A 24,725-nucleotide genomic window follows, 5' to 3' on the forward strand; every position below is an offset into this window, starting at 1 on the left:
AAAACATTTAGTTTCCATATCACTGCCAAGTTTTATGAATAGAATGATACATATTTTCAATAGACATATTCTATTCTTAAATGAGATTAGAAATTTGAACAATGAAAACCTTTTTTGTTTCTATTTAAAAACGAAACAAACATTCCACAGTTTTAATTAATTTGCTACTGACTAGTCACAATATTGTTTGGTGACATATGTTCTTTATGAGCAACATGTCGTATGAGTGATATTATTTGGAAACTTTAATTCCTCCTGTGTCGGCGCATTTAAGTCGGCAATTTTAAGGTTTTACTTTAGATACGGCAATCAGTAAAATTCATAAAAAGAAAACATTTTTGTATAACAAAGAAATAGTCTAATATACATGCATACATTTTGTGGTAAAGATATATTTATTTATATATATATGTATGTTGGCATATTTACTTGCTGCTGTTGCTTAGTTTCATATTTTAGTGTGCCATATTTTGCTGTGAGGTTTTGTTTTTGTTTCACTGGAACCCATTGCATGTCAACAACGGAAGCAGCAAAGTAAATGTGCCATTTCCATGTACACTAAATACATGCACAAGGTTGGATGGTTTGGGGGACAGTGCTTGTTGGATGGTGTTGAGGGAGGGGGTTGGGCGTTAGGAAACTTGTAGAGCTAAGGGAATTGCTTTGTTTGAGAGGGAAGTGTTAACAATGGAGGCGTGGTTGCGTAGGCATGGCATTAAACTGTTTGTTTAATCGCTGGAAATAAGTTTTATGCTCAAATATTAAGCATACGCCGGGTTGTTGGCTGCCCATCCATTAAATGGCATTACAGGCAGGTTAACTTTAAACTTAATCTATGGATTTGTTTTGGGATTCAAATGAAGTGTATGGAAAATAATTGAAGTTGCCGACATTCCCCAAAAGCCAATTAGCCCAAATGTTATCTTTCTGATAAAAATGTCAATGAAAATATTAAAATTTTCAATACCTTAACTATATTATAAACAGTTTTCTATCCACAATTATACATTCATCTAGAAGAGGATTTTCATTTCAAATGCAAAGCCTGTGGTATGATGGACGCAAAGCTTAGCCAAATCTCACCCACTGACTTTTAAAGAAGATAGAGACATAGAGTAAAGAGAAGGACGAAATGACAATAGCATTGTCTGGTCTTTTTGCTTTTGCTGATTGCATGGGGTCAAATGGTGAACATCTATTCCAATTCCACTTGACAGTTCAATGCTGCATTTAGACAGCAGCGACAACAACAACATGTACATACAAAACAATGAACAGAAGTCGATTTAGAGCCGCTTAGAGATGAGAAGGAATGTGTAAAAGTAGTTTTTATTTCCCCCAAAAGAAAGAACTTTCTTAAAAGTTATTAGGAAAGTGCGTACCTCTTCTTATATGTAATAATTGCCCTTCCATTTTGGATATTTAGATGTGATGTATTTATATCTTAATAACAAATTTTAATTTCAACAATGATGAATGATAAAATTATGTGTTTATTTAATAATGTCAAGCATCACGTTGCCATCTCTAGACTCGAGTGTATTTGGGATTGCTGCTGTGTGGCACATTGCCATCAACAAGAAGTATAACATATATACACACATACATACGATATCTATGTACGTACAATCGAATAATACCATTGCTGATGCCTACAAGCCAACAATAAGAACTGATTTTCGCTCTTTTGTAACCAAGTTGACGATAGTTTTTGCCTATTTGCAGTAGCACCAAAGTAAAAATGGCACAAAGAACTTTCAGCTAATAACGGGAAACTGGCGTTACAAAAGATATACGTATAAGTTTCCCTCCCATTTACATATACATGTATGAAAAGTTATAAGGAATGAGGGCGAGGTTTGGGACTAAGGACAACCACAAGAAATAATAGTAAATAATATAGGAAAATGGCAGGATAGGCTAACCCAAATGCTTGAAAAAGCTCAAACCCAGAAAATCGATGAAACTCGCACATTTGGAGTCTTTCAACCGTTCTTTCTTTTTGTTTCTTTTTTTTGTGTTTTTTTTCTTTCTGGGTTGTACTAGGCAAAAAGGGGCTTGTAAATGTTTATTGGCTAACACATACAGAAACAAATACATGTAAGCATATATATATATATAGATACATTTACATAGATACATACTATTTACTCACTGATATATGTATGTATACATGCAGTGCCAGCCAATTTGCTTGTTTGGCAGACAAACGGCATTTGCCTCTTGTTGTTTAGGCTAGCCTGATCTCAGCAATGTGGTTTAGCCCTTTTGAAGTCAATTTTGTAAGTTAACGAAGAATGAACGGACTAAGTTATACCCTTTGTTTATTTAGTATCAAGTGTTACCAAGTCATTGAGACAATTATTCGTATTTACCAACACAACTGGTTTATATGATTTACCAATTTTAACTACATTTTGATTTGATCGAGCAATGTCAAATTGAGATAACTTTGATGACATCCTATATTTGAAAAATAATGCGATCCTTTAACTTAGCATAGCCTTTAACATAAAAGTACATTTTTGTGTGTATGTATAATAAACAAAAAAAGAGAGTAGGTTTATACCTAATAATCATATAATAAATAAAATTTATTCAAGATTGCACAGTATTGGTTGATACGAGTTGAAGGAATTTTCTTTTAGTGTAGCCACTTTCGCAGAAAACCATTTGGCATTTGCATGCGGCTTTTCCCTTTTTTCTTTCTTGTTGGCAAAACAAATGGCTCGCCATTTGAATATTACACAATCTGTTTGCCGCTTCGGTCATTTATCTTTTGATAGTGTAATTTCACTTAAAGGTTCAAAGGACAAGGTTTCTCATAGGCGTGTAACCAACGCCTCATCTAAAATAATTGCCTTATAGTTAATGAACCACAAAGAGACAAACATACAAAACATACAAAAAATAAAGGCGCCAGAACTTATTAATGACGACACTCCTTTATCATAGGGTCTTTTATATAGATAATTGCCATCTTTATAAGTCATTGTGATTATCATTCAAAATTAGTAAGAAAAATATTCGCCAAGAGTTACTTTGGGTTGAAGAAAAATGCAAAAAAAAGGAAAAGGTTTTGGAAAATATCGATTAAATAGAAAGTGAAACGTCTGGGAGAAAAACCTTTACAAACAGATTGTCAATATATAAGCAAGAAGCCATCAATCTTTATTACATATGTATATTGTGGCACAATTTTTGTATGTCTTAAAATTGGCCATTGATTTACATTATGTAACTCGAACAGCTGTTCAGATTCACTAGACAACCAGTCAGCAATGTGACTTAACCTATTTTCCCACTTCTTTTTAAAGGAAGGTAAACCTTGTTTCATAGACTTACACGAATTTTGTTAAGTTTTCCTATAATTCAGTTGATTCTGGCTCTTAATTTCTTTATGTTTGGTGTTTTTCTCTCATACCTTAGCACACGTGGCCAGCCTATCTTGCTAATTGGCTTAAATAAATTCTTGCAGCAACTTCAATGCGGAAGTCTGGGGAAAAAGGCTTTAAAGCTGCATTTATGACCAGTCAACCGCATGGGGGCGTGTCGAATACATCCGATGGCATATGGTCACGCCATAAAGTGAGAGCGAAAGAGCGAGAGGGTGCGAGTGAGTAAAAAAGAGACAGGGAAAGAGCGAATGTTTAAAGTGTTTTCATTTAGCGGAAGTGTAGTTAAGGCCATTAAACTGTTGGCCTTTTGCTGGTTTGTTGTTGAAAGTGTTTGGTTTGCAAAATACTTCAATGTTTATAAATAGTTGGCAAAATATAATACAAAAACAAAAAAAAAAATGTGGAAAAAAATGAAGAATTTAAAATGAATGAAACACGTGTTTTCTAGCTTCGTGACCCACATCTCCGAAACATCGCGCATTGGTGGGGCAAGAACTTTTGAATGGCAAGCAGTTTGTAAGTAGTTTCAAAGGGGCGCGCTTAAGTGCTTCACTCCTGCAACATTGCTGAGCCAGCAGCCATCAGCTGCTGACGAGTGATTGACCCAGTTTACTGGAACAAACATACGTACATACATTTGGCGTATACATAAAATGTTACTTTATCTTAGACACGTCAGACAATGTCGTCAAAGTTGCCCATCGTCAGCTTGGCTGCTGCATTGTGATTACCTTTCGTTGGTCGATGAACACCACCCAGACCAGTGACGTCAGAGAGTTCAAAAATCATTTACGTCAATTTAATTAAGCTTTCAAAATCGTTGCCAAACTAGTTAATGAATGTGTCAGTTGAGCTGACACGTCAACACCGTCAACATGATGTCGTTTTATGCGTAATCTTATAACTTTTCCTCCTAGACAAACAATCAACTATGTTCATGCTAGATGAGAAAGTTGTGCACATTAACTAAACTGAAAAATTCATGTCTGAGTCTTTTGATATGAGAAAAGTTTTTAGCTCTGCTAAAACTTTTGTTGCGCAACAGCAAGAGGAACATCAGCAAGAACAACAACAACAACAACAACAACAACAGCAACAAACATTTCAGTCCATGTAATTTGCATACTTTGAATGAGTAATTTGGCCCCAGCTAAGACATTTCAATTTATGACCCTAAGTAAATAGGTTGGAAAACCTTGCGTGCTGCCTTTTTGCCAAAATTAGCTTTTCCTTTTTCTTCATTTCTTATATTTTGGCTTGATTATCAGAATAATTACGAAACGATGGCTATAACAATTACAATTACAATGGCATTAAGTACATATATAACTAGATACTAGCAAGTATATAATGCCGGTGCAAGTTGAATTACCTCAATCGGCCTTTTGGCCAACAAATTTATTGGCAAGCAGCCCTGACATTTAAAACACACATGGATACAGACAACACTTTAAAAAGGAACTGAATGTGAAATTACCTTGTAAAACTTTCATGACTACCGCAGATTTATCAATGGGGCGCCTCGACTAATTGCCCGCAGTGTCGCCGGACGTTGGAGGCCCATGAATCAAATGAGCCGTAAGCGAATCCGAGTCCAACCCCGAATCCGGGTCCGAATTACCAAGAAGTGCAATTAAAAATGCACTCTACCACATATACGTACATACATATACACACTGCAGAGTTCATATCCTTTTTTTGAACAATCGAATTGCTGCTTTTAATTTCTTGTTGTTTTTGTGTGTGTTGGTTTGCTGTATATGTATGTATGTATGTACGTGTGTGTGTGATCGGAAGTGGGAAATGTGGTGTCATCTGACACGAGAATGATTTATGGCAACAAACTCAATGAGCAGGCCCAGTGGTTATGGCAGATGTTAAGTGCAAGTCAATGGAACGGGGATTGCTCGAAATGGTTTTGCAAAACATTAAAGCAATTTATAAAGTTTACGATAACCATAAAACACCAGCAAATTATTAATTGATCTATTCGTAAAACACAAACGCAAGGCAAGCGTATGAATACTTTAATTGTTTCAAAAATCAAAGCTTTCCAAATCTGATTGCAAATTTAAAGATTAGTTTCCATCAATATTTCAAGATTTAATTCTAATCGATTTCTTTTTTGTTTATTTACAGGTCGTACTCGTATTTATACTCAGCATTGCATCTCTCATTATATACTTTGTTGATGCATCTAGCGAAGAAGTCGAAAGATGCCAAAAATGGAGTAATAACATTACTCAACAGATCGATCTCGCATTCAATATATTTTTTATGGTTTACTTTTTTATACGAGTAAGTTACACGCAAACCAAATTCCGAGACACAGACACAAGGCTTTCAGTTCTTATCAATTGGTTAAAGATTTTAATTTGATTTAATTTGTGATTTCGTTTTGGATGGTTTTTTTTGTTCGTTGAACGGAACCAATTGGTATTGAACTATGATTGCTATAATTTCTCGTTTTCTTTAAGACGAATTCTTATTGAATTCTCAACTATTCATCACTCTTCGTTTCGATCAAAAATTCTTATACCTTATATGTTTTTTTTTTTTTTTATCTTTCATTGATCAATCTTTTTACAGTTCATAGCGGCGTCCGATAAGCTTTGGTTTATGTTAGAAATGTACAGTTTTGTAGATTATTTTACAATACCCCCGTCCTTCGTATCAATATATTTAGATCGAACATGGATCGGTAAGCTTAAAAAGAAAAAAAAAAATTTATAAATTAAAATGGAATTCCTTCCTTAAACAAAAAAAAGAATTACATTAATTCGCTGCATACAAATCGGTTTCAATTGTTATTAAATAAGTCCTAGGACAAACACACACATGTGAAAAAACAATCACACACGCACACACACACCCTTGATATCCTGATCGATTTGTATGCATGCAATGTGCTTTACTCCAATACAAAAACTCCAATGTATCAATCTATATATGCATATAACAGGTCTTCGATTTCTTCGAGCGCTACGTCTCATGACTGTTCCAGATATTTTACAATATTTAAATGTACTAAAAACATCGAGCTCGATACGCTTGGCTCAACTAGTATCAATTTTTATATCCGTGTGGTTAACAGCAGCGGGCATTATACATCTGGTATGTAGATACACACACACACACACGCACACATATATAACAAACATATCTCACCCATATCAGACACAAACAATCAGTTAAACACTAGAGATGCTCAATTATTAGAAACTTAATCGTTCATCTCTATTTACTATCTATCATACACACTCACTTACACCCAAAACACACAAACTCACACTAACACACGCACACACAGACACAAACACGCACTATTCCATAACATAAAGTGTACAAGTCTGAATTCCTCACTTTCTTCTGTGATTGCTTATGCCGCTTGTGGTAAATAGCCAGATCATATATAACGTATACGCCCTGTGGCATTCTTTCACAGACAGAATGAGGAATACAGGCATTTAGCTACACTTTATGCTTATGATATGATAATTAAGTGAATGATCGTTATATTGATGATCAAGTTATCCAAGTTATGTGTCCAATGGTTTCAATCATTACGATTATTGCAATTTGCATTTACTTAAAATTTAGCTGGAGAACTCTGGCGATCCGCTGGATTTTAATAATGCTCATCGTTTATCCTATTGGACCTGTGTCTATTTCCTAATTGTGACCATGTCAACGGTAGGATATGGTGACGTTTACTGTGAGACTGTACTGGGAAGAACATTTCTCGTGTTCTTTCTGCTTGTCGGCTTGGTAAGTTCCATTTTTTCACCAAAACAAACAATTAAAAAAACAAAAAAGTCCAAAACCCAAACAACAAAAAAGTTTGGACAAAAAAAAAAAGAAAATATTACGAAAAACACAAACGAACATTTCTTTTAGTTAAATAATTATTAAATACAAATGATTCTCTCCCTCTGTCCAAAAATTGAAAGTTTAGGAGCCGGCGGCGGGTTCTCAAAGTGTTCGAACTGTGTGAATGATTAATATGAAAAATTATTTGTAGAACAAAAAATATATTTTTGAGTACAAGCAAACCAAATAACAAACATAATTACTTAAAAAACAATAACAAAATACTAGCTTAGATAAAAGTGTAGCCAGTGTAATTTTCGATAATTAAAATCGAACTTTATTAGCGTTGACCATCTCCCTTAACCCCTTCAACCTCAAGCCCGATATCTCTCTTTATTTCTCTGTCTCTCCCACTCGCTGTCTCTATCTCTCTCTCTCTCTCAAACTCTGCCTGTCTCTCATTTCTCTATATGTCTCTATATATATTTTAGCAAACAAATTATATTAATTTTTTTGGATAACTATTTGCATATGTATTTAAGTACATGCCATTATTATGTAAATACATAGAATGATCTTACAGCTGCACCACAAAAAAACAAAGTTAACTTTTTGCGAATCAGTTTCGTACTATATACTACTTTATACTATTATCAATATTTGCGTTCATCAAAAGTTTTGTTAGCTTATTCATTCACCCAACAAACAAAAACCAAACGCTTAAGGCATTTTGTTTCTTACGGTTTACACCCCACACAAAAAACCTACCCAACAACATACAAAATATTAATACAGTAACTAAACTAAACTCAGAGTGATAGCTAACTTTTAGTTATCTTACGTATTGATTGGCCCAGCCTCCAGTTAGCTGGCACTTATCCACTCATATTAGTTGAGATATTTCATTTTCATGCCTGGTGCTGATCATAATTCTTTTTGTTTAATCAAATACAAAAAAAAACGAAATACCCACACCATTAAATATATATATAGTTCCATATATATATATATATATAGTTTTTGCATGCAGTTGTCTATTATTTATTGATTTCTTTCAAATTGTTTTCTTTGATTTTATATTTGAAAATATGGAAGTTTTCTTTGATTTGAAAAAACCAAAAGTCACATAGAGAAATTGTTATCAGAGTGTCTCAGATAGGTCGACTATATATAGATATCAAAGTTAAGGTTGTCCCCTCAAAAAACAAAGGGAAAAACAAGAAAAATTAAGAATATCTTTACTTTTATAGGATTTTTGCATGCTTTTAATGCTGGCTGCCGCATATTTAACGCTTCTAGGTCTAAACCAATATATACATACTTATATATATATATAAATTTATATATACCTATAATATCTAAAAAACAAAGGGGCCCTTAAATTACACCCAATCACCAATTTCATTACTGTATTGTAAAAAAAAAAAGTATATTTTGTTAACTTTTTGCTATGTATATGAATTGAAATATGTATTTTAGGCAATGTTTGCCAGCAGTATACCGGAGATAATTGAACTTGTTGGTAGTGGCAATAAATATGGCGGTGAACTGAAAAGAGAACACGGAAAGAGGTAGTCTATAATATTCACAATATCTACAAAAACAAATTACCTAAATTTCAATTTAAATTAAAAAAAAAACAACAACAACACCAAGCAACATTTATATATGCATATAAAATAATAATCATACATAAATCAAATATGAAATGCGTATAAATATATATGTGTACACAAAATGTACATACCTACATATATATATACATATGTAATATTCAGCATAAAACCAATAACAATAGGAGTTTAACTATAATAGTGAATAAAAAATCTATTCAAATTTTCTATAGGCTAATTCAAATCCAAAAAATCTCTTTAAATTTTGCAAAGATTTTCCATACCCTTATGATGTTTACAAAGAAAAGATTTATCTCTATATTCTTGACCTAGAAATTAAATGAAACAAAAGTGGTTAAAAATTAGTTATTGGTTTTAGTATTTGTATTTTTGCTAACTTTTTTTTCAAATTCAACCTATTGATGATGTATTAACTTTCTATAACAATTTCTTAGTAAATCAATTGTCAATTAATAGCTTAGAATCAATTTTGCACAGTAATTAATTGAAATTTGAAATAAATTATTTTGTAAGGGTATAAATTATCTTTGGCATAGCCAAAGATCGTATATTTCATGCTAGGTGTCCTTTTTTCTACAAAAAACAAAAACAAATGTATAAAAAACACAACTTTTTTTCTTATTATGAACTTCCTGAACCCAACATTTAAAGTCGCTTCTATAGAAGAGGGCCATCTGACATCTAGTCAATTTATATTCATTAATGTTTCTGTTTTTTTTTAGTACTCTGCCTAGTTAAAATCGATATTGAATTATCGAATTTATTCACTTAGTCTGTTACCCATTTTTGCCCCTCCCTTGCATAATGACTTATGACTTTATTTCCTGACCTCGTTTAATTTCATGTATAAAATGGATTTGAATTTTTCTATCATGCAATGTAGTTGATATATAATCAAACAAATACAATGAATAAAACCAAAAATCGATTGAAAACGTAACAAATTATTGATAAATCATCAAAAAAAAAGTAAAGTAATAAAAGTAACGTACAAATTTCTTTAGCATTTTTCACATTTTGTACAACATTGTTCTATTTGTTGATAAAGTAATATACTTTATTTTTGTTTTTTTTTTTTTTTATTTTTGGTTGTGTATATTTTTGTTCTTATTGGGCGCCAACGTGTGCCGCAGTCAATAGACTGTAAAATCATATACATTTAAATCTATTTATGTATAAGAAGCTAAAATTTTTCGTTTTCCTATTTCTATTTTCTTTTCTGTTTTATTTGTTGTTGTTTCTCATGTCTAATTCACTTAGGTTTCAGTTTCTGTTGATTTTTGTATTTTGTATTTTGCCTTTGATTTATTTGTTTCGTTTAACAGTTTTATTGAGTTTATACATATAAATGAATATATTTGAGTACATTAAACAATTTGTAGGCAAGCATACAACAAGAACAACAACAAAAAACAACAACAGAAGCAACAAATAACACCAACAGCAACAACAACTGAAAACAGAAAGAACATGAAATTTTGTTAAAGCAGCAAATTTGATTTTTATATTATTTTTTGCCATGCTTTAAACGTTTTTCTTAAAAACACATACATATATACATACTTATTATATTATAAATACTCAATAATGTTTTATTTCATTTTTTATTTGTTTGGTACTATTAACACGATAAATAACAAAGATATGCGTTTTACCAATTTGCAATAGTTAACGGTTTTTAAATATAATATAAATATACATTAAACTTACTTTTTATTTTACATTTTTAAAAGAACAAAAGATTTATATATATTTTTTTTAATTGTTAACTATTTAGGCATTGTTGTTAATAGACACGTCTCACTTTAAGGTTAAAGCATCGGTCACGCATTGCAAAAAAAAAAAGAAAAACAAAAACAAAAAGAGAAAGTAAAGAAAAGTAAATTGAAATTCACTTAAATCAGTTCTCTCATATAGTTTTTATCATAGAGTTTTACAAAATTGTTTTTATTTCTTACATATTTTCATTAAACTCATTAATATTCAATTGTTTTTATCTGTATACCTATTAATTACAGACAATTTCCAAAAATTTAAGCTCAAACAAAGTTTATAAAGATATCATCAGTAAAAAATAAATCTCTGATTATTTATATCAATTAGGCATATTTTTTACAAAAGAAATTGCCTTTTTATAAGAAATCTATAAACTTTAAATTATTTATTATATTAAAAAAGTCCTTCAAAGTTTTTAGTTACAAGGCTTAACCATTTTTATCTGTCATAAGATTGAAATCAAGCTGTAGATTCTTTTATTTTGATCAAGTTCGTGGCTTACATTTATTGGAAATTGTCTTTCGAATTCGGTGACCTACCGAAGATCCAGTTTAAGTTTTTATTTATCGACACACAATTCATTTGAAACGCATTTGATCGCCTTTTTGAACGTACTAAACGTCCAAGTCCTCATAAGTAATAAACTTGCTTAGGTCTGAACACATTTCATAGCATAACTTTTAGCGTATCTGTACATATATGCATATGTACATATGTATATGTATGTAAAGAGATAATCAGCACTTATGACGATTCACCGTGTGAATATTAGAGGTCGCAGCAAACTGTAAGACTAGGCAGCCCTATTCCAATGTAAATTTTGTAAATTATTAGATATACTCTTATACATACATATGTATGTATTGAGGGGTCGCAGCTACTATACATACATACATAACTAAGTACATAGGTATAAGTAACAAGTACAGTAAAAATTCTGGCAGAGGATGTACGGATATTAAGATAAAAATTAACAATTATTGTAAAGTAATGTAAATTTTAGCAGTAATCTTTATTAACTATGAGCGTATGAATGTGTGATTGTGTGCAATTATATATTAATGTATGTAAATAAGTAAAGCACATTATTTGCTATAAATTGTCACCGAGTTGTGAATGTAAATAAGTCGAGAATCGAGTCGATATTGAGGGTATGAATGCGAACATGAATGAATGTCCATCTTGAATGAGATTTGTTGGGGCTTCCTTCACTCTGTATGTGTGTGTGTGTGAGTGCACTGACTTCTAGTTCTGCGTTGCGTCGTCCTCGTCCTCGTCGTCGTCGTCGTCATGGTCGTCGTAGTCTACATCGTCATCGTTGTTTAAACAATTTTGTTTTTGGCATTGTTTTTTTTCCTTTGAATTTCCTACCAAACCAATTCCTAACCCTCCTCCCAGCCCTCCTTCACACATACACCACAGACCACAATCAGTGTTGGCCAACTTTCTTTCTCTCTCTCTGTCTCTTTCTCTCTCTAGGAACTAGCTCCTAACAATATCTTGACACATCGTTCGCTTATGCGTTCTATATGTATCTCTCTCCCTTTCGATCTCTATCTATCCGTCTCTCACTCTCTCTCTCTATCTCTATCTCTGACTACTACTTTCTCCATCTTTCTACATGTGTGTTAATTATAAAATGTAAATTGTATGTGTGCTGTTGAATTTAGGCCGTTTTCGCTAGTTGGATACCAGAAATCACTGAACTGGCTGCCCAAAGAAGCAAATATGGTGGAACATATAGCAAGGATCCTAGAAAAAGGTACACAAACACGTTGCTGGCTGTACCGCTAAAAAAAAACAAAAAAAAAAATCAAAAACCAACACAAAGAAAAAACTCTCCCTCAAAATATATAATATAACAAAAGTCTATAAAGCAAACCAAAAAAAAAAAATGCAGCAATTGACAAAATAAATGTAAATTACATATACTTATTTACTTTTTCCTCAACTAAACTTCAAAAAAAAAAGATCAACAACATTTGTTTATAGATCGGTTTAATAAAGTATTCTTTTAATTTTTCTTTTCTTTATAATTTATTCTATTTTAATTTTATCTTTTGTTTCCATCTTTATTTTGACGTCATTTGAAATTGCATAAAACGGCGGCAGTTGTCAAGATTTGAAGAATATTTTTGGTTTCTTTCTTATAAATCAAATGAAACTGATAACACAAGAATAAAAGACTTTATTTAAAATTCAAATAAAAGGCATTGGTTTCTTGGCGGCATGTGTCTGTATTTAGTTGAAAAAGAATATTGAAGATTATCAAAACTATTAACCACAGTCCAAATTAACAAATTTTGATCAAAGTAAAAAGCTCATCGTTTGCCTAATGTTCGATTATTTATTGAATTTACCTAACATTTGTCAAATGAAGAAGAATAAGTTGCAAATGGTTAATCGGAAAATTGCCAAGCATTCATTTTACATAAGTAATCTAAAATCTGTTATCTTTTATCAACTATAATAGAACATTATGTAATCGTATCTGTATGTTATTTGGCAAGTCTTTTTGTAAATTTTGGTTGTTTCTTACATATGTACCTCTACCTATTTACCTACATACATACATATATCTACAAAAGTATTTGTCATACAAAATTTTGCTTAATTTTCTCCTGTGCGCCAAACATTTAGAAAGCAAGCAAATTGGCGCCCAAAAAGTTTAAGAATTCGAAAACAAAGCTATACATGAATATTAAAAAAGTTTGAAGCATAACTAGGACTGAATTTATGAATCTAACAATAAGCCTCTTTTTGAATATATATCATTGCTTGTTTTTAATTATTGTTTTTCTTTTAATTTTTTTTTTGTAGGGCAAACGTAAACATGCTAAATATACAAATTTTCCGCTTAATACAAATATTTCTTTGCTCATTTTATTATTTTGTTCTATTGATTTGTTTCTCCCATTTCTAATAATTTGCAAAATAAACTTAAAACATAAGATCCAATTAAAAGCATGATATTTCCATATTCCTGAATAATAAAAAAAACATTTAAATTGGATGACATTCGAGGGTGTTTGTATGTGTGTATGTATGTATGTGTACGCGTGTGAGTAAGCAACACTAGAAGCTCTTCGATAAGTTTTCCCCAAAAGACAATGGAGCCAAAGCAAAGAAAACAATTTTTGACAATCGATTGATACAAAAGGCAATACTTTAATGTTAAGTATTTCAATTTTCTTTTTACCTAATAGACAAAAGCCACAATTGCAAAAGTTTTTATGCAACTTCAGCAGCGTCACCTTATATTATTCAAAAACTAATTGAAATTTGGTTTTGAATTTGAAACAATTGTGACTTGAAGACTAAAACAAACTCTTATGATTTCATTTTTGGCTTTTACTTTAGTTATCATCCAAAGAAAGAAAAGGCAACTTAGGGGGATGCATTCTATTTATATATATATTTAGTTGAAATGTTTTTTTGTTTCCTTGTTAATTTGTTTGTTTGTACATTGATTTATTTTGTTTTTCATTTTTGGAATACACAAACAACAAGTTGCTGCTTTGGTTCCCTTTGCCCCTTCCCTTGTACTTTGGTATACATACATACATACATACAAACAAAAGTAATCTTAACATTTTTTTCCTTTTTAATTCAATATTTGCCTTTAAAAGCAGACCAATATCTACCAATACACACACATACACTTATACACACACAAACATATCCACAGTTTTCTTAAGCGATAAAACATTTTGATTTTTTTACATACATCCTAACTAACAATTACCAAAAACTACTAAATACAATTACAAATCAACAACTACAGTAGTTACGTTTTTTGCAATTTACATTTGTTACTCTATACTCATTATATTATTATATATATTGAACTTGTACTTGTAATTTAAATACATATGCGAAAAAAAACAATCAATTTACCCCCCAAAAAAAACATAAAATCCCTGCCCGACCCTTCCACGTTACTCAATTACTTACTTAACCATTTTGAAACTAATAAATTAGCAACAACAACAACTACAACAATTACAAAACCAAAAACCAAAGTCGTTAATTTGCTTGCACCTAAATATTTTGTATGCCGCAGCCACGCATAAAATCGAGACTATGAAAATCTAAATGAAAATGCAAATGAAGAGAAACAAATAAATAAATTATATAAAATGAAGGAATATTATTATATTTTTCGTATACTTAATATTAGTAAAAGTTCGAGTATCTTTGCAATCGTTTGTAATTCAGTCATCACAAGCATCATGTCGGACATTATTTTGTTACTTTATCCTCTCAATTTTCCCTCCTCTCCGAAAATAATAATAATAAAAGCATATACACAATGACATCACCCATACATACAGACATACACACTAACACACACACAGTCGTAGTAGTAAATTAGTAAAAATTATCGTATTTCATATTGGCAAAACTATTTTGATAAATTAGAATTAGGTATATTAGAAGATAAGCTCATAACACAGACACAACGACTATTTTGAGCCGAAATAAATAAGTGTGTGATAGGATTGATAACGATATATTCTTCTATATATAAACCTAATACATGTCAATCCAAGAAATCGAAAGCCTAAAGCAAAACCAAAAATAACAATATATCTACGCACCAATTAGATCAACAATTTAATTTTAATTAGCTGCAAACTGTTTGAGAATATATATCTAACTATGTATATATAAACGATTTGTTGTTTTGAGGCGATAGCAAAAACAACAACAAGAAACTCAACGTTTTTTAATTCACTTTAAAATCGATTTATAATTTTCGTTTTTTTTATATTTTTTTTTATTAAATTTGATTTTGTTTTTGTCGTATTTGACTCTGATTTTCGAATATATATTATGGTTTCTAAACAATTGTGACGCCTGGGCATTTGCCAAGAAACAGCAGCAGCAACAACAACAACAACAACGACAACATCTATCAACAACAACAACAAAAACAGGAATAAGATCTCCAACAACTGTACCTGATTTATGTATATAGGCACACCACAGTTTTAGGTTTCTTTCTCTTTCTTAAACCCTTAAACCACTGACATCAACACCACAATCGCCCTGCCCCTACTGCCCACCACTCCTCCTATGTCTGTGTCCCTTAATTTCGATTCCTTCGCGCTCTTCACTTACGACAAAGGAAATGCAAAACAAAAAAAAAGAATATCCAGTATCCCTCTAAAGTTATTCAATGCTTATATTTGATTTTATTTCAAACAAAACCAAGAAATACAAACAACAAACAAAACAACAAAAAAAAAAAAACAAAAACAAAATATCATTATCATCCAATATCTTTCATATTACTTACTACCTACTTACTGTAAACAGGCGATTTTTGCAAGTTGTATACCTGAGATTATAGACTTGATTGGAACAAGAGCCAAATATGGGGGCACATTAAAAAATGAAAAAGGGCGAAGGTGAGACAAACCAAATTTTCTTAAAAATCTCAAATCAAACTACAAAATAAAATGATTTCAAAATATATATATATATTAAAAAAAATATAAACCAACCAACCCAAAAACAACAACAAAAAAAATATACAAAAACAATAATAAAGCTAAAATGAAAATTTTAACCACATTTTTTATGTTCTAACAAAATAAACACCAAATCAAAATGAAATTTCTGCGAGTTTTTGATTATAATTACAAATATAATTCATTAATTTTACTTTTAAGCTTCATTCATGTGAAATTTGTTAAGCCGTTTTTTGTCGAGTCAATAAAACTGTAGCTGAAATTTGATTTTGATTTTAACAATACAAACACTATATACAATACAATACAATACATATATACATAAAACATACAGAGTATATGTATACAAATGTATATATATATAGTTAACACACACATAAATTCAAAAAAGCCCTTCAAAACATGGCCATTAACTGTCATAATTGTCATTCTAACCTAACAAATACACAATTCAGACCCAAGTGAACACGAATTTATTACTCATACGACTTGTGGGATGGCTTGGCAAGGCGCCGCTGCTGCTGCAAATACAACAACAATAACAACAACAACATCTACAATGACATACATAACAACACAACATGCAATCAATCAATCAATCAAAATCAACCTTTCATTCAACCCCCAATTCAAAACATTTAATCGATCAAACCGATTCACAACCACAACAATAAAACTAAATACAAATCTTACGAGAAACACACACACACAAAAATACACTAAATATAAAATTATTGAAAAAAAACCAAACAAAAATCAACAACAACAACAACAAAAACATGAAGATCAAAAAGAAAATTTAAGCAAAGTTTAGTTAATAATTATGCTTTCAGTTCTCTGAATTGTCAAGAACCCCCACATACGTTTTCTATACTTGATTTTGAATTCGATTTTCATGTCACTTATGTAGCTCAGAGCAAAAGACTCTCTTGCTCTCTCCGTCTACCTCTCTCTCTCTCTCTCTATCTCTGTCTCTTTTTCCTATATCTACAAACTTATCTATATATATGAAACTTTTATACATATATATATATATTTTTATAAGTTCTTTGTATTTTAATTTTCACATCAATTTCGTGCATTAGTTGGCAAATTTTAATTTCTTTTCTTTCAATTGGCATTTTGGAGAATTAAGCGTAAAGCGTAAACATTATCCAACAATTATTTCGTATTTTAAATACTGTTCTGAGTGTATCTACCTAAGTAACGACACAAAACAAAAACAAAAACAAAAAAAAAACCCATGCTACATATGTTGTGAGTTCCATAATACAACTTCTATCTATAATTCTAAAATTGAATATCTAAATTTTATACCCAATCTACCGTACTATTTCTATATTTCTCTCTCTCTCTCTCTGCCTATCTGACTGTCTATCTCTGTCTGCTATTGCCAAGATCTTTCTATTCGTATAAAAAATATCTTGATTGAAATTTATTTAGATTTAGTTTCTACATACTCTGAATTGCACGTTTTCGTTTTTATTTTTATTTACAAGATCGGATTTTCTTTTCATTTCTTCTATAACGTTTTTAATTTTCTTTATTGATCCAGCTATTGCAGGTCGACACAACATTCAGAGTCCCTTGAGTATATTCCATAAAACCCAAACCCAACCGATTGGCATAAAACGAAATTTCTGTTTTTATAGTATATTCTACTTATAGTTTCAATTGATCTTGATCTTGATTGTAAGCCCTCATTATCGATCACAATCGGTTATCATCATATATAGTCATGATTCTTTTGAAACTTTATTTTATGGATTATTAATATTATTTTCTGTTTGTTTTCTTTTGCATACGTATTGATTAGCCCTTGAAGTGATCAGTGATTGGTGTTTATTATTGTGTTACATAATAATATTCGTAATTGTCTATAAAATATAGTCCATGATAACTATTCGCAATCGTATAATTCGTAAATATATATAACTATATTCTCTACTATATGTATGATTATGTCAGCAAATTAAAAATGATTAAATAATAATCCAAACTTAAAAAACAAACAAAACGAACCAAAACAAAAAAAAAAAAACAAAAACCAAAGCCATACAAGATTATAAAAGTAAATGTTACCAATGTATAAATCAAAGTCACATACACATACACACACAAACACACACAGAGCCACACAAAATTACATTGCCAGTAATATACATATATACATACATAGGTATTTATACATTTGACTAGACAGCAATTTGTGTGTATATAGCAAACATCTTCAATGAACGATATACGAATTTCGAGAAGCATTTTGGCTAGACTGTACTATACCACCATCATATAAATTTTCATATTTTTTGATATAGGTCAAAACTTACATATATACACCACACAACAACAGCAACAACAACAATACAAAAGTATCGTCATAAGGATAGATCCAATATAAATAATAAATTACCTACTTTTACAACATATTCATATTATATACAAATCATACTTTAACTCTCGCTCCCCTTCTTACTATCTCCCTCTCTCTATCTCTCTCTCTCTATCTACTCTTATCTCTTTAAATCTAAATCTAAATCCTAAATAAATGTTGTAGTTATTGATAAACATTTGTAACTATCTTAATTAACAACATATTGAACACAATAACATATTCATATTTAAACCTTTGTTTTGGTACCCAATTTCATTTGTCAATGGTGTTAACCCTAAATAAGGCAGTCAAATCAAGCTAAATAAATCAATTAAGTTACTGACCTACATACATACATACATATACTCTTATGTGTATCTAAACGGATTCCACATCATCTGCGGTATTATCATTATAGTATCTTTTATTCTCTGCTGTGATCGTGTATAGTGTTGTGTGTGGATGCGCTAAGGCTACGACTTATTCTAATTAGTTCATTTCTCTTAAATGATAATTAATTATTGTGAAATCTTCGATCAGGTATGAAATGATGTACCATAAATCACAAAATATATGTATTCTTATGGAATGGGCTCGAATTGTATACGGATATCGAGTGTTAACTTACATATGTACTATTTACAAATCGATATTGTAACCACAATCAAACATTTCCACTGCCGTAACAAAAAATCCTTCACATCTACCTTCCTTGCTCTCTCTCTCTCCCTGTCTCTCGTTCTCTCTCTTTCTCTCTCTCTCTCAATCCATCTATCTCGTTCTCCTTCTCATTCTAAGTATCTTGATAGCCATCTGGCTTACTTCTATTACCTCCAAGTTGTCATTATTTGATTATAGTTATTATTTCAACCATATCATATATTCCACATATTTGAAAAGTTGAAGATGTAATATGAACAAACCAATTTGCAATAATGTGAAAACCACAAAATGAAAAAAAATAAAAAACGAAAACAAAAGAAACAACAAACTAGTAAAAATGCGTGGCCAGGCATCAAATGTTAAAACTAATCACTGATAATTTTAGTTATTATCATTTACCTATTCAACAAAAATAATCAATTAAAAAGTATCTACATATATATAATAATTATATGTACAAAAAAAACAAAAAAAGAAGAAATTGTCACCATTTGTTCTACGTTTTAGTTATTTTATTAGCGGCAAGAACTAAACGAAAATTAGTTCGCTCGTTAGTTTGTTCAATTATGTTCCGTTAAATGCAATTTTCAACAATTTATAATGCACAAATTTTTCGTAGCTTTTAGACCCAAAATGCATCTCAACATTTCAACAGATATACAAGAACAACAACTACCGATATACCCTTCATTTTTGGCAAGAGTATAACAACAACATCAAACTAACTTCATGTGATATGTATTCAATTGCCTCCTCCTGCTCAAAAGAACAAAGAAATGTTTCGACAATCTTGCTAGTTTCTGACAAAGTTGAAGTTGTTGGTAAAAAAAATATCCAAATATGATCATATCTGAAGAATATAAAAATTGTAAAAATCCTATTAACTTTGACCATTTGAATTTCACTCGCATTCCACTTGTAGTTAGTCCCACACATTCTCATATACTTATATCTTGTTTTTGGCATGGTTTGTATAAAAGAAACACACAAACACATTCAATTTAAACCAAACACACTTACACATAAACACACAATTCAAAACACTTCTAGAAGTCTGCATGTTGTAGCTGTAGTTAGTGCACTGACCCACATTTTTCTTAGGAACTTTGAGAGTAATGTATGCCTGCCCGATTTGCCTGATTGCCTGATTGCATGCCTGTGATGATAATATACATATATATATACCGATATATGTATTGGGCACTCATGTATTTTAGTAATAATGTATGGAATGAGATTAAGTATGCCAATGGCTGTAAATATATACAAAAGAAGGCAAAATAAACTCTTGTGAATTGGATAAATTTCAAATGGAATTGTATTCTAATAAGTTATTTTATCATTTTCAATAATGCAAAATTATGATTTACAACTTGGGAAGTCTGAAGAGTCATTTGTTAACATAAGAATAATCAATTGGGAGGGTTTAATGATCTTAAGGAACATAAACATTGTTATCTTTTATTTCTTAAACTATATAGATAACCATATAATGAATTATTGTCCATTGCAAGAGTATATGAACAACTTTGGCTTGATCAAAGTTATATGGTTTTTTTATGATTTATTTTCCTTTTTTTTTTGGTATTGGCAATGTTATTGCTGTTAACCTCGATGCATGTATTATATATATTTGATTAGTAATAATAAATGTATAGTAGTTTGATTTATCAAATCGATATTAATTGATTTTCAATTTATATTTGGATGATTGATTTGTGTTTGCTTTTACAACATACAAAACAACAACAACAATATCTTTTTGGGGTAGCAGACTAAATTCATGCATATGGCATTTTTATGGTATTTAATTTTAATTTACTTAATTGTCTTTATTTTTGATTTATGTACATTATGATTTTTATTTTAATTTGCCACAATATAATAATGAATACTGAGAAAAAAAAAACGAAAGATGAAAAACAGAAAAAAAGATGAAGCTAATGCTAACTACAAACTTATGAATAAATAAAAAGTCAAAATCAATATTAAAGAACTGATAAATAAATAAATAAATACATTCATATATAATATAAATACAACATACTTATAGATAAATACACAAAAATCGACATAATGCACTCATTAAACACCTACACACCCCTCACACACATACATACACTTATACACTTACAGAGACACCCACAGACACAATTACAGACATACAGCAATAAGAATGTGATATAATTTATATAAATAACATTATGTTTCATTTGTGCTTAACAAATAACACCAAAAGACACACAGTCTTTGACATACAATCACTCACACACACACACACACAAACACATTCACAAAGCTTTACTGCATTCCACTATAGTGTTTAAGCATATAACTTGTTGCTTTATCTATATATATCTGTCTCTATTCTATATATATATATATATATAAATATTTTTATATAAATCTTTTAAATTGTAAACTCTACTAATATATATATTTTCTCCAACCCACACTCTTACACACTTAACACCCAGACATATTGTCGTATGCGGTCACATAACATACGAGTCCGTGTCACATTTTCTCAAGGACTTTCTCCATGAAGATCGCGAAGATGTCGATGTCGAAGTTGTATTTTTACATCGGTAAGTGGTTGAAACTTGTCTTTTCAAATGTATTGCTAACTTGTTGTGCCGTTAATTATTTAGATTATTATTTTGAATATTTTATATGAATATTATGTAATTACAAATATCTTAATTTTTGGTTGTTCAATTGAAATCAGCAAGACGAGAAATTCACATCTCGATTTAGAGCAGTCCTTAAGCAAAGTGGAGGGAAGGCAGGCGGTAATTCGATTGCGCCTGACTTTCCTCTCGTAATTCTTCAATTAAGTCTAAATACAATTAAATTTTAGTTACCAAGTCCACACTAAGTATTTGGCTAAATTTAGCAATTAGTTCTAAATTCCATTATCAAATGGTTTTTGACTTTGTTTATTTTTATTTTTTTGTTTCCATTATGGTTTTCATTTTTGCCTAATTACTTACATGTATTTATACCTTTAAATTGAATGCCCAACAAACCACAATAAATTTTAATGTAATGTAAAATTAAAATATAAACCAAATAAACACAAATAGCAAAGAGCCTGATCTGGAGCTAGAAGGACTGCTGAAGCGTCACTATACCACAGTGGCGTTTTTTCAGGGCACTATGATGAATGCAGTCGATCTGGAGCGAGTCAAGGTACACCTATACACTGAGATACACACACACACACACACCCACACACACACACACGAGGACACACGAATACGAATACACATACAACATTTACATTCAAAAACTTACATATATACAGAAACCACATACAAACACAAAAAGATACACAAAAAACCAATGAAGTAAAACTAAAATTGATTAGGCAAAAGTCAAAATTTAAGCGACTTTTCGTTGTGAGTGTCCGTGTCCGTGCCCAGGCCCATATGTAAGGATCGTCACTTCAACCCACTGAAAGTATACAAACTCCTCCCTGATCTCTCTCTCTCTCTCTCTGTCTCTCTTAATCTATATATATCGTATATATATATTGAAATATATATATAAACTGAATGCTCGCTCTTTCTGCCACACTTTTCAATTTTTATCTTTTTTTTAATTATAATTTACTCAAAAAAATTAACAAATTGAAAGCTTAAGATGAGATTTCGAATTGTTCTCTCAAATAGTATTTATGTATAAATTAATGCAAAATTTTTGGTTTTATTTAAGAATTTATACTCCTCTTTCCTGAAAACAATAAAATAAATATTAATTTTTTCACTTTCTTAGTTACATTTTCAAAACATTTTTTTTCTTTTTCACGTTGGCCTCAAGTAATTTTTAATCGCTTAACTGAATGTCCTTTTTAGCCTTTTTAGACTTCAATTTTTTAATCAATTTTTGAATCCTTATCAACTAGCAAAAACCCATTTAGATTATTAATTATGTATAAAGTTAGTTTAAGCTTCTAATTTGTTTCAATATTACAACTAACATTTCGACTTTAGTTTCTTGAAAAATTACGGTAGTTTATGTGTTAAGATTAGTTAAAGATTTTTGTATTATATTTGAATTTATTCCATCAACATGTAGACATTACGCAGAGACAAATATTCGAATAATTTTATAATTTTTTATCAATATTGTGGGAATAATTATGTAAAAGATAAATGAAGATTATATAAAAATTAGAGGTACATTTTGAAATTCATTTTTGATTAATTGAAAAACTATTTCGAAATATTTGATAATTGTTGTAATTATTCTTTGTTTTTCTCTGTGTAATTGATAAGTTAGTTTGTTACTTAGTTAGTTATTAGAAATGAGTTAATATTAATATTTAAGTTAGCATATGGGGATATAGATATAAGGAGAAAGAAAACTAGTCACACATTTATCTGCACCAGCCAATTGCACTTATTTTCATTAATTTGTTGTCTTAATTTATTTTTTTTTCTACTTATTTTCATTTGCATCAAAAAAATATATAAACCAAAAAACAAAAAAACCACGCACAATTCGTATAATGTGTATATTGTTTGTTATAACACACACATTATACACATACACACACACTCTGTGTCGAAAAAAACACACACACGCATACGTAAAATTTGTGTAAATTGGATCTAATGAAAATACAACTCTAAAAACAACTTTGTATTATTAAAACAACATCAACAACAACAACATCAACAATACTATTTAACAATGAAATTCCAAAAGTAAACCACCCGATTTGGAACTTGAGGGTTTGTTCAAACGTCATTTTACCACCGTGGAATTCTTCCAAGGAACCATTATGAATCCAATTGATCTTCAAAGGGTTAAGGTAAAACTAAAGAAATGTTATTCATTTGATATGTTTGTATGTTTATTCGTTTGTTTGTTTGTTTGTTTCGTTGTTCGTTTGTTTGTTTAATGCTTTCTTTACGTTCATTGTCAGACATTTTATGTTTAACTTAAGTCCATCATCATCCTTATCATCATATCATCATTGTTAACGATATGTCTAGACGACAAAAGAAAAGAAACAATTTGCAAATTTACTTATAAAAATGCAAATTAATGAATGAAGGACAGACAAAGCGAACCAAAACTAACTACAAACCTATGTATTGTTTTTTGTACTTGTAACGAACGCTCTAAACGTAACATCAACTAAATATATATACATATATATACATATCTGCTTAAATATGTGTATGTATACATATGTATGCAATGTATTGTGTATATGTATTATGTCTTATATGTATATAGACACTCGTATGTATTGAGAAAATATCTATCTATAATGCGATACACACATGTAAAGCAAATGTAAAATGTTTGTCCCATTTGATGTGCTCATTTATGCTGGCTTTAGTTTGGTGTATCGTACCGTAACGTAATGTTATATATCGTATCGTACCATTAGGTTCCACACAGCCAATACTATACACACATACACACACTGTGCTAACAACCATAAATACAATATAATTTAACACATTTCCAATTGACATTAAAGTTAACATTGCTGTTGTGACATGTAAAATTTTTTAATTTGCATTTATCATTATTATAAGATGAAACAAACTGACAACAACTTAACTAAATACAT

The 24,725-nt window shown here is 30.4% G+C and overlaps 1 protein-coding gene across 13 annotated transcripts in view; it reads left to right on the plus strand.

The window, feature by feature from the left end:
- The window catches only part of LOC6648174 (calcium-activated potassium channel slowpoke), a 51,170-nt gene that overhangs the window by 6,762 nt on the left and 19,683 nt on the right, over positions 1-24,725 (plus strand). For 7 of the 13 annotated variants that reach the window (XM_002070514.4, XM_015177305.3, XM_023178483.2 and 4 more), the window contains exons 3-9: positions 5,538-5,696; positions 5,988-6,099; positions 6,361-6,512; positions 6,999-7,166; positions 8,688-8,779; positions 21,610-21,720; positions 23,846-23,951. In XM_002070514.4, the coding sequence (XP_002070550.2) occupies positions 5,538-5,696; positions 5,988-6,099; positions 6,361-6,512; positions 6,999-7,166; positions 8,688-8,779; positions 21,610-21,720; positions 23,846-23,951 (900 nt within the window). Of the gene's footprint in view, positions 1-5,537; positions 5,697-5,987; positions 6,100-6,296; positions 6,513-6,998; positions 7,167-8,687; positions 8,780-12,288; positions 12,381-15,940; positions 16,033-21,609; positions 21,721-22,218; positions 22,325-23,845; positions 23,952-24,725 lie in introns of those variants that run through there. The other 6 variants (XM_015177307.3, XM_015177309.3, XM_023178480.2 and 3 more) reach the window with 5 other exon arrangements.

Source organism: Drosophila willistoni, chromosome 3R (assembly GCF_018902025.1).
Source record: "Drosophila willistoni isolate 14030-0811.24 chromosome 3R, UCI_dwil_1.1, whole genome shotgun sequence".
Lineage (NCBI taxonomy): Eukaryota > Metazoa > Arthropoda > Insecta > Diptera > Drosophilidae > Drosophila > Drosophila willistoni.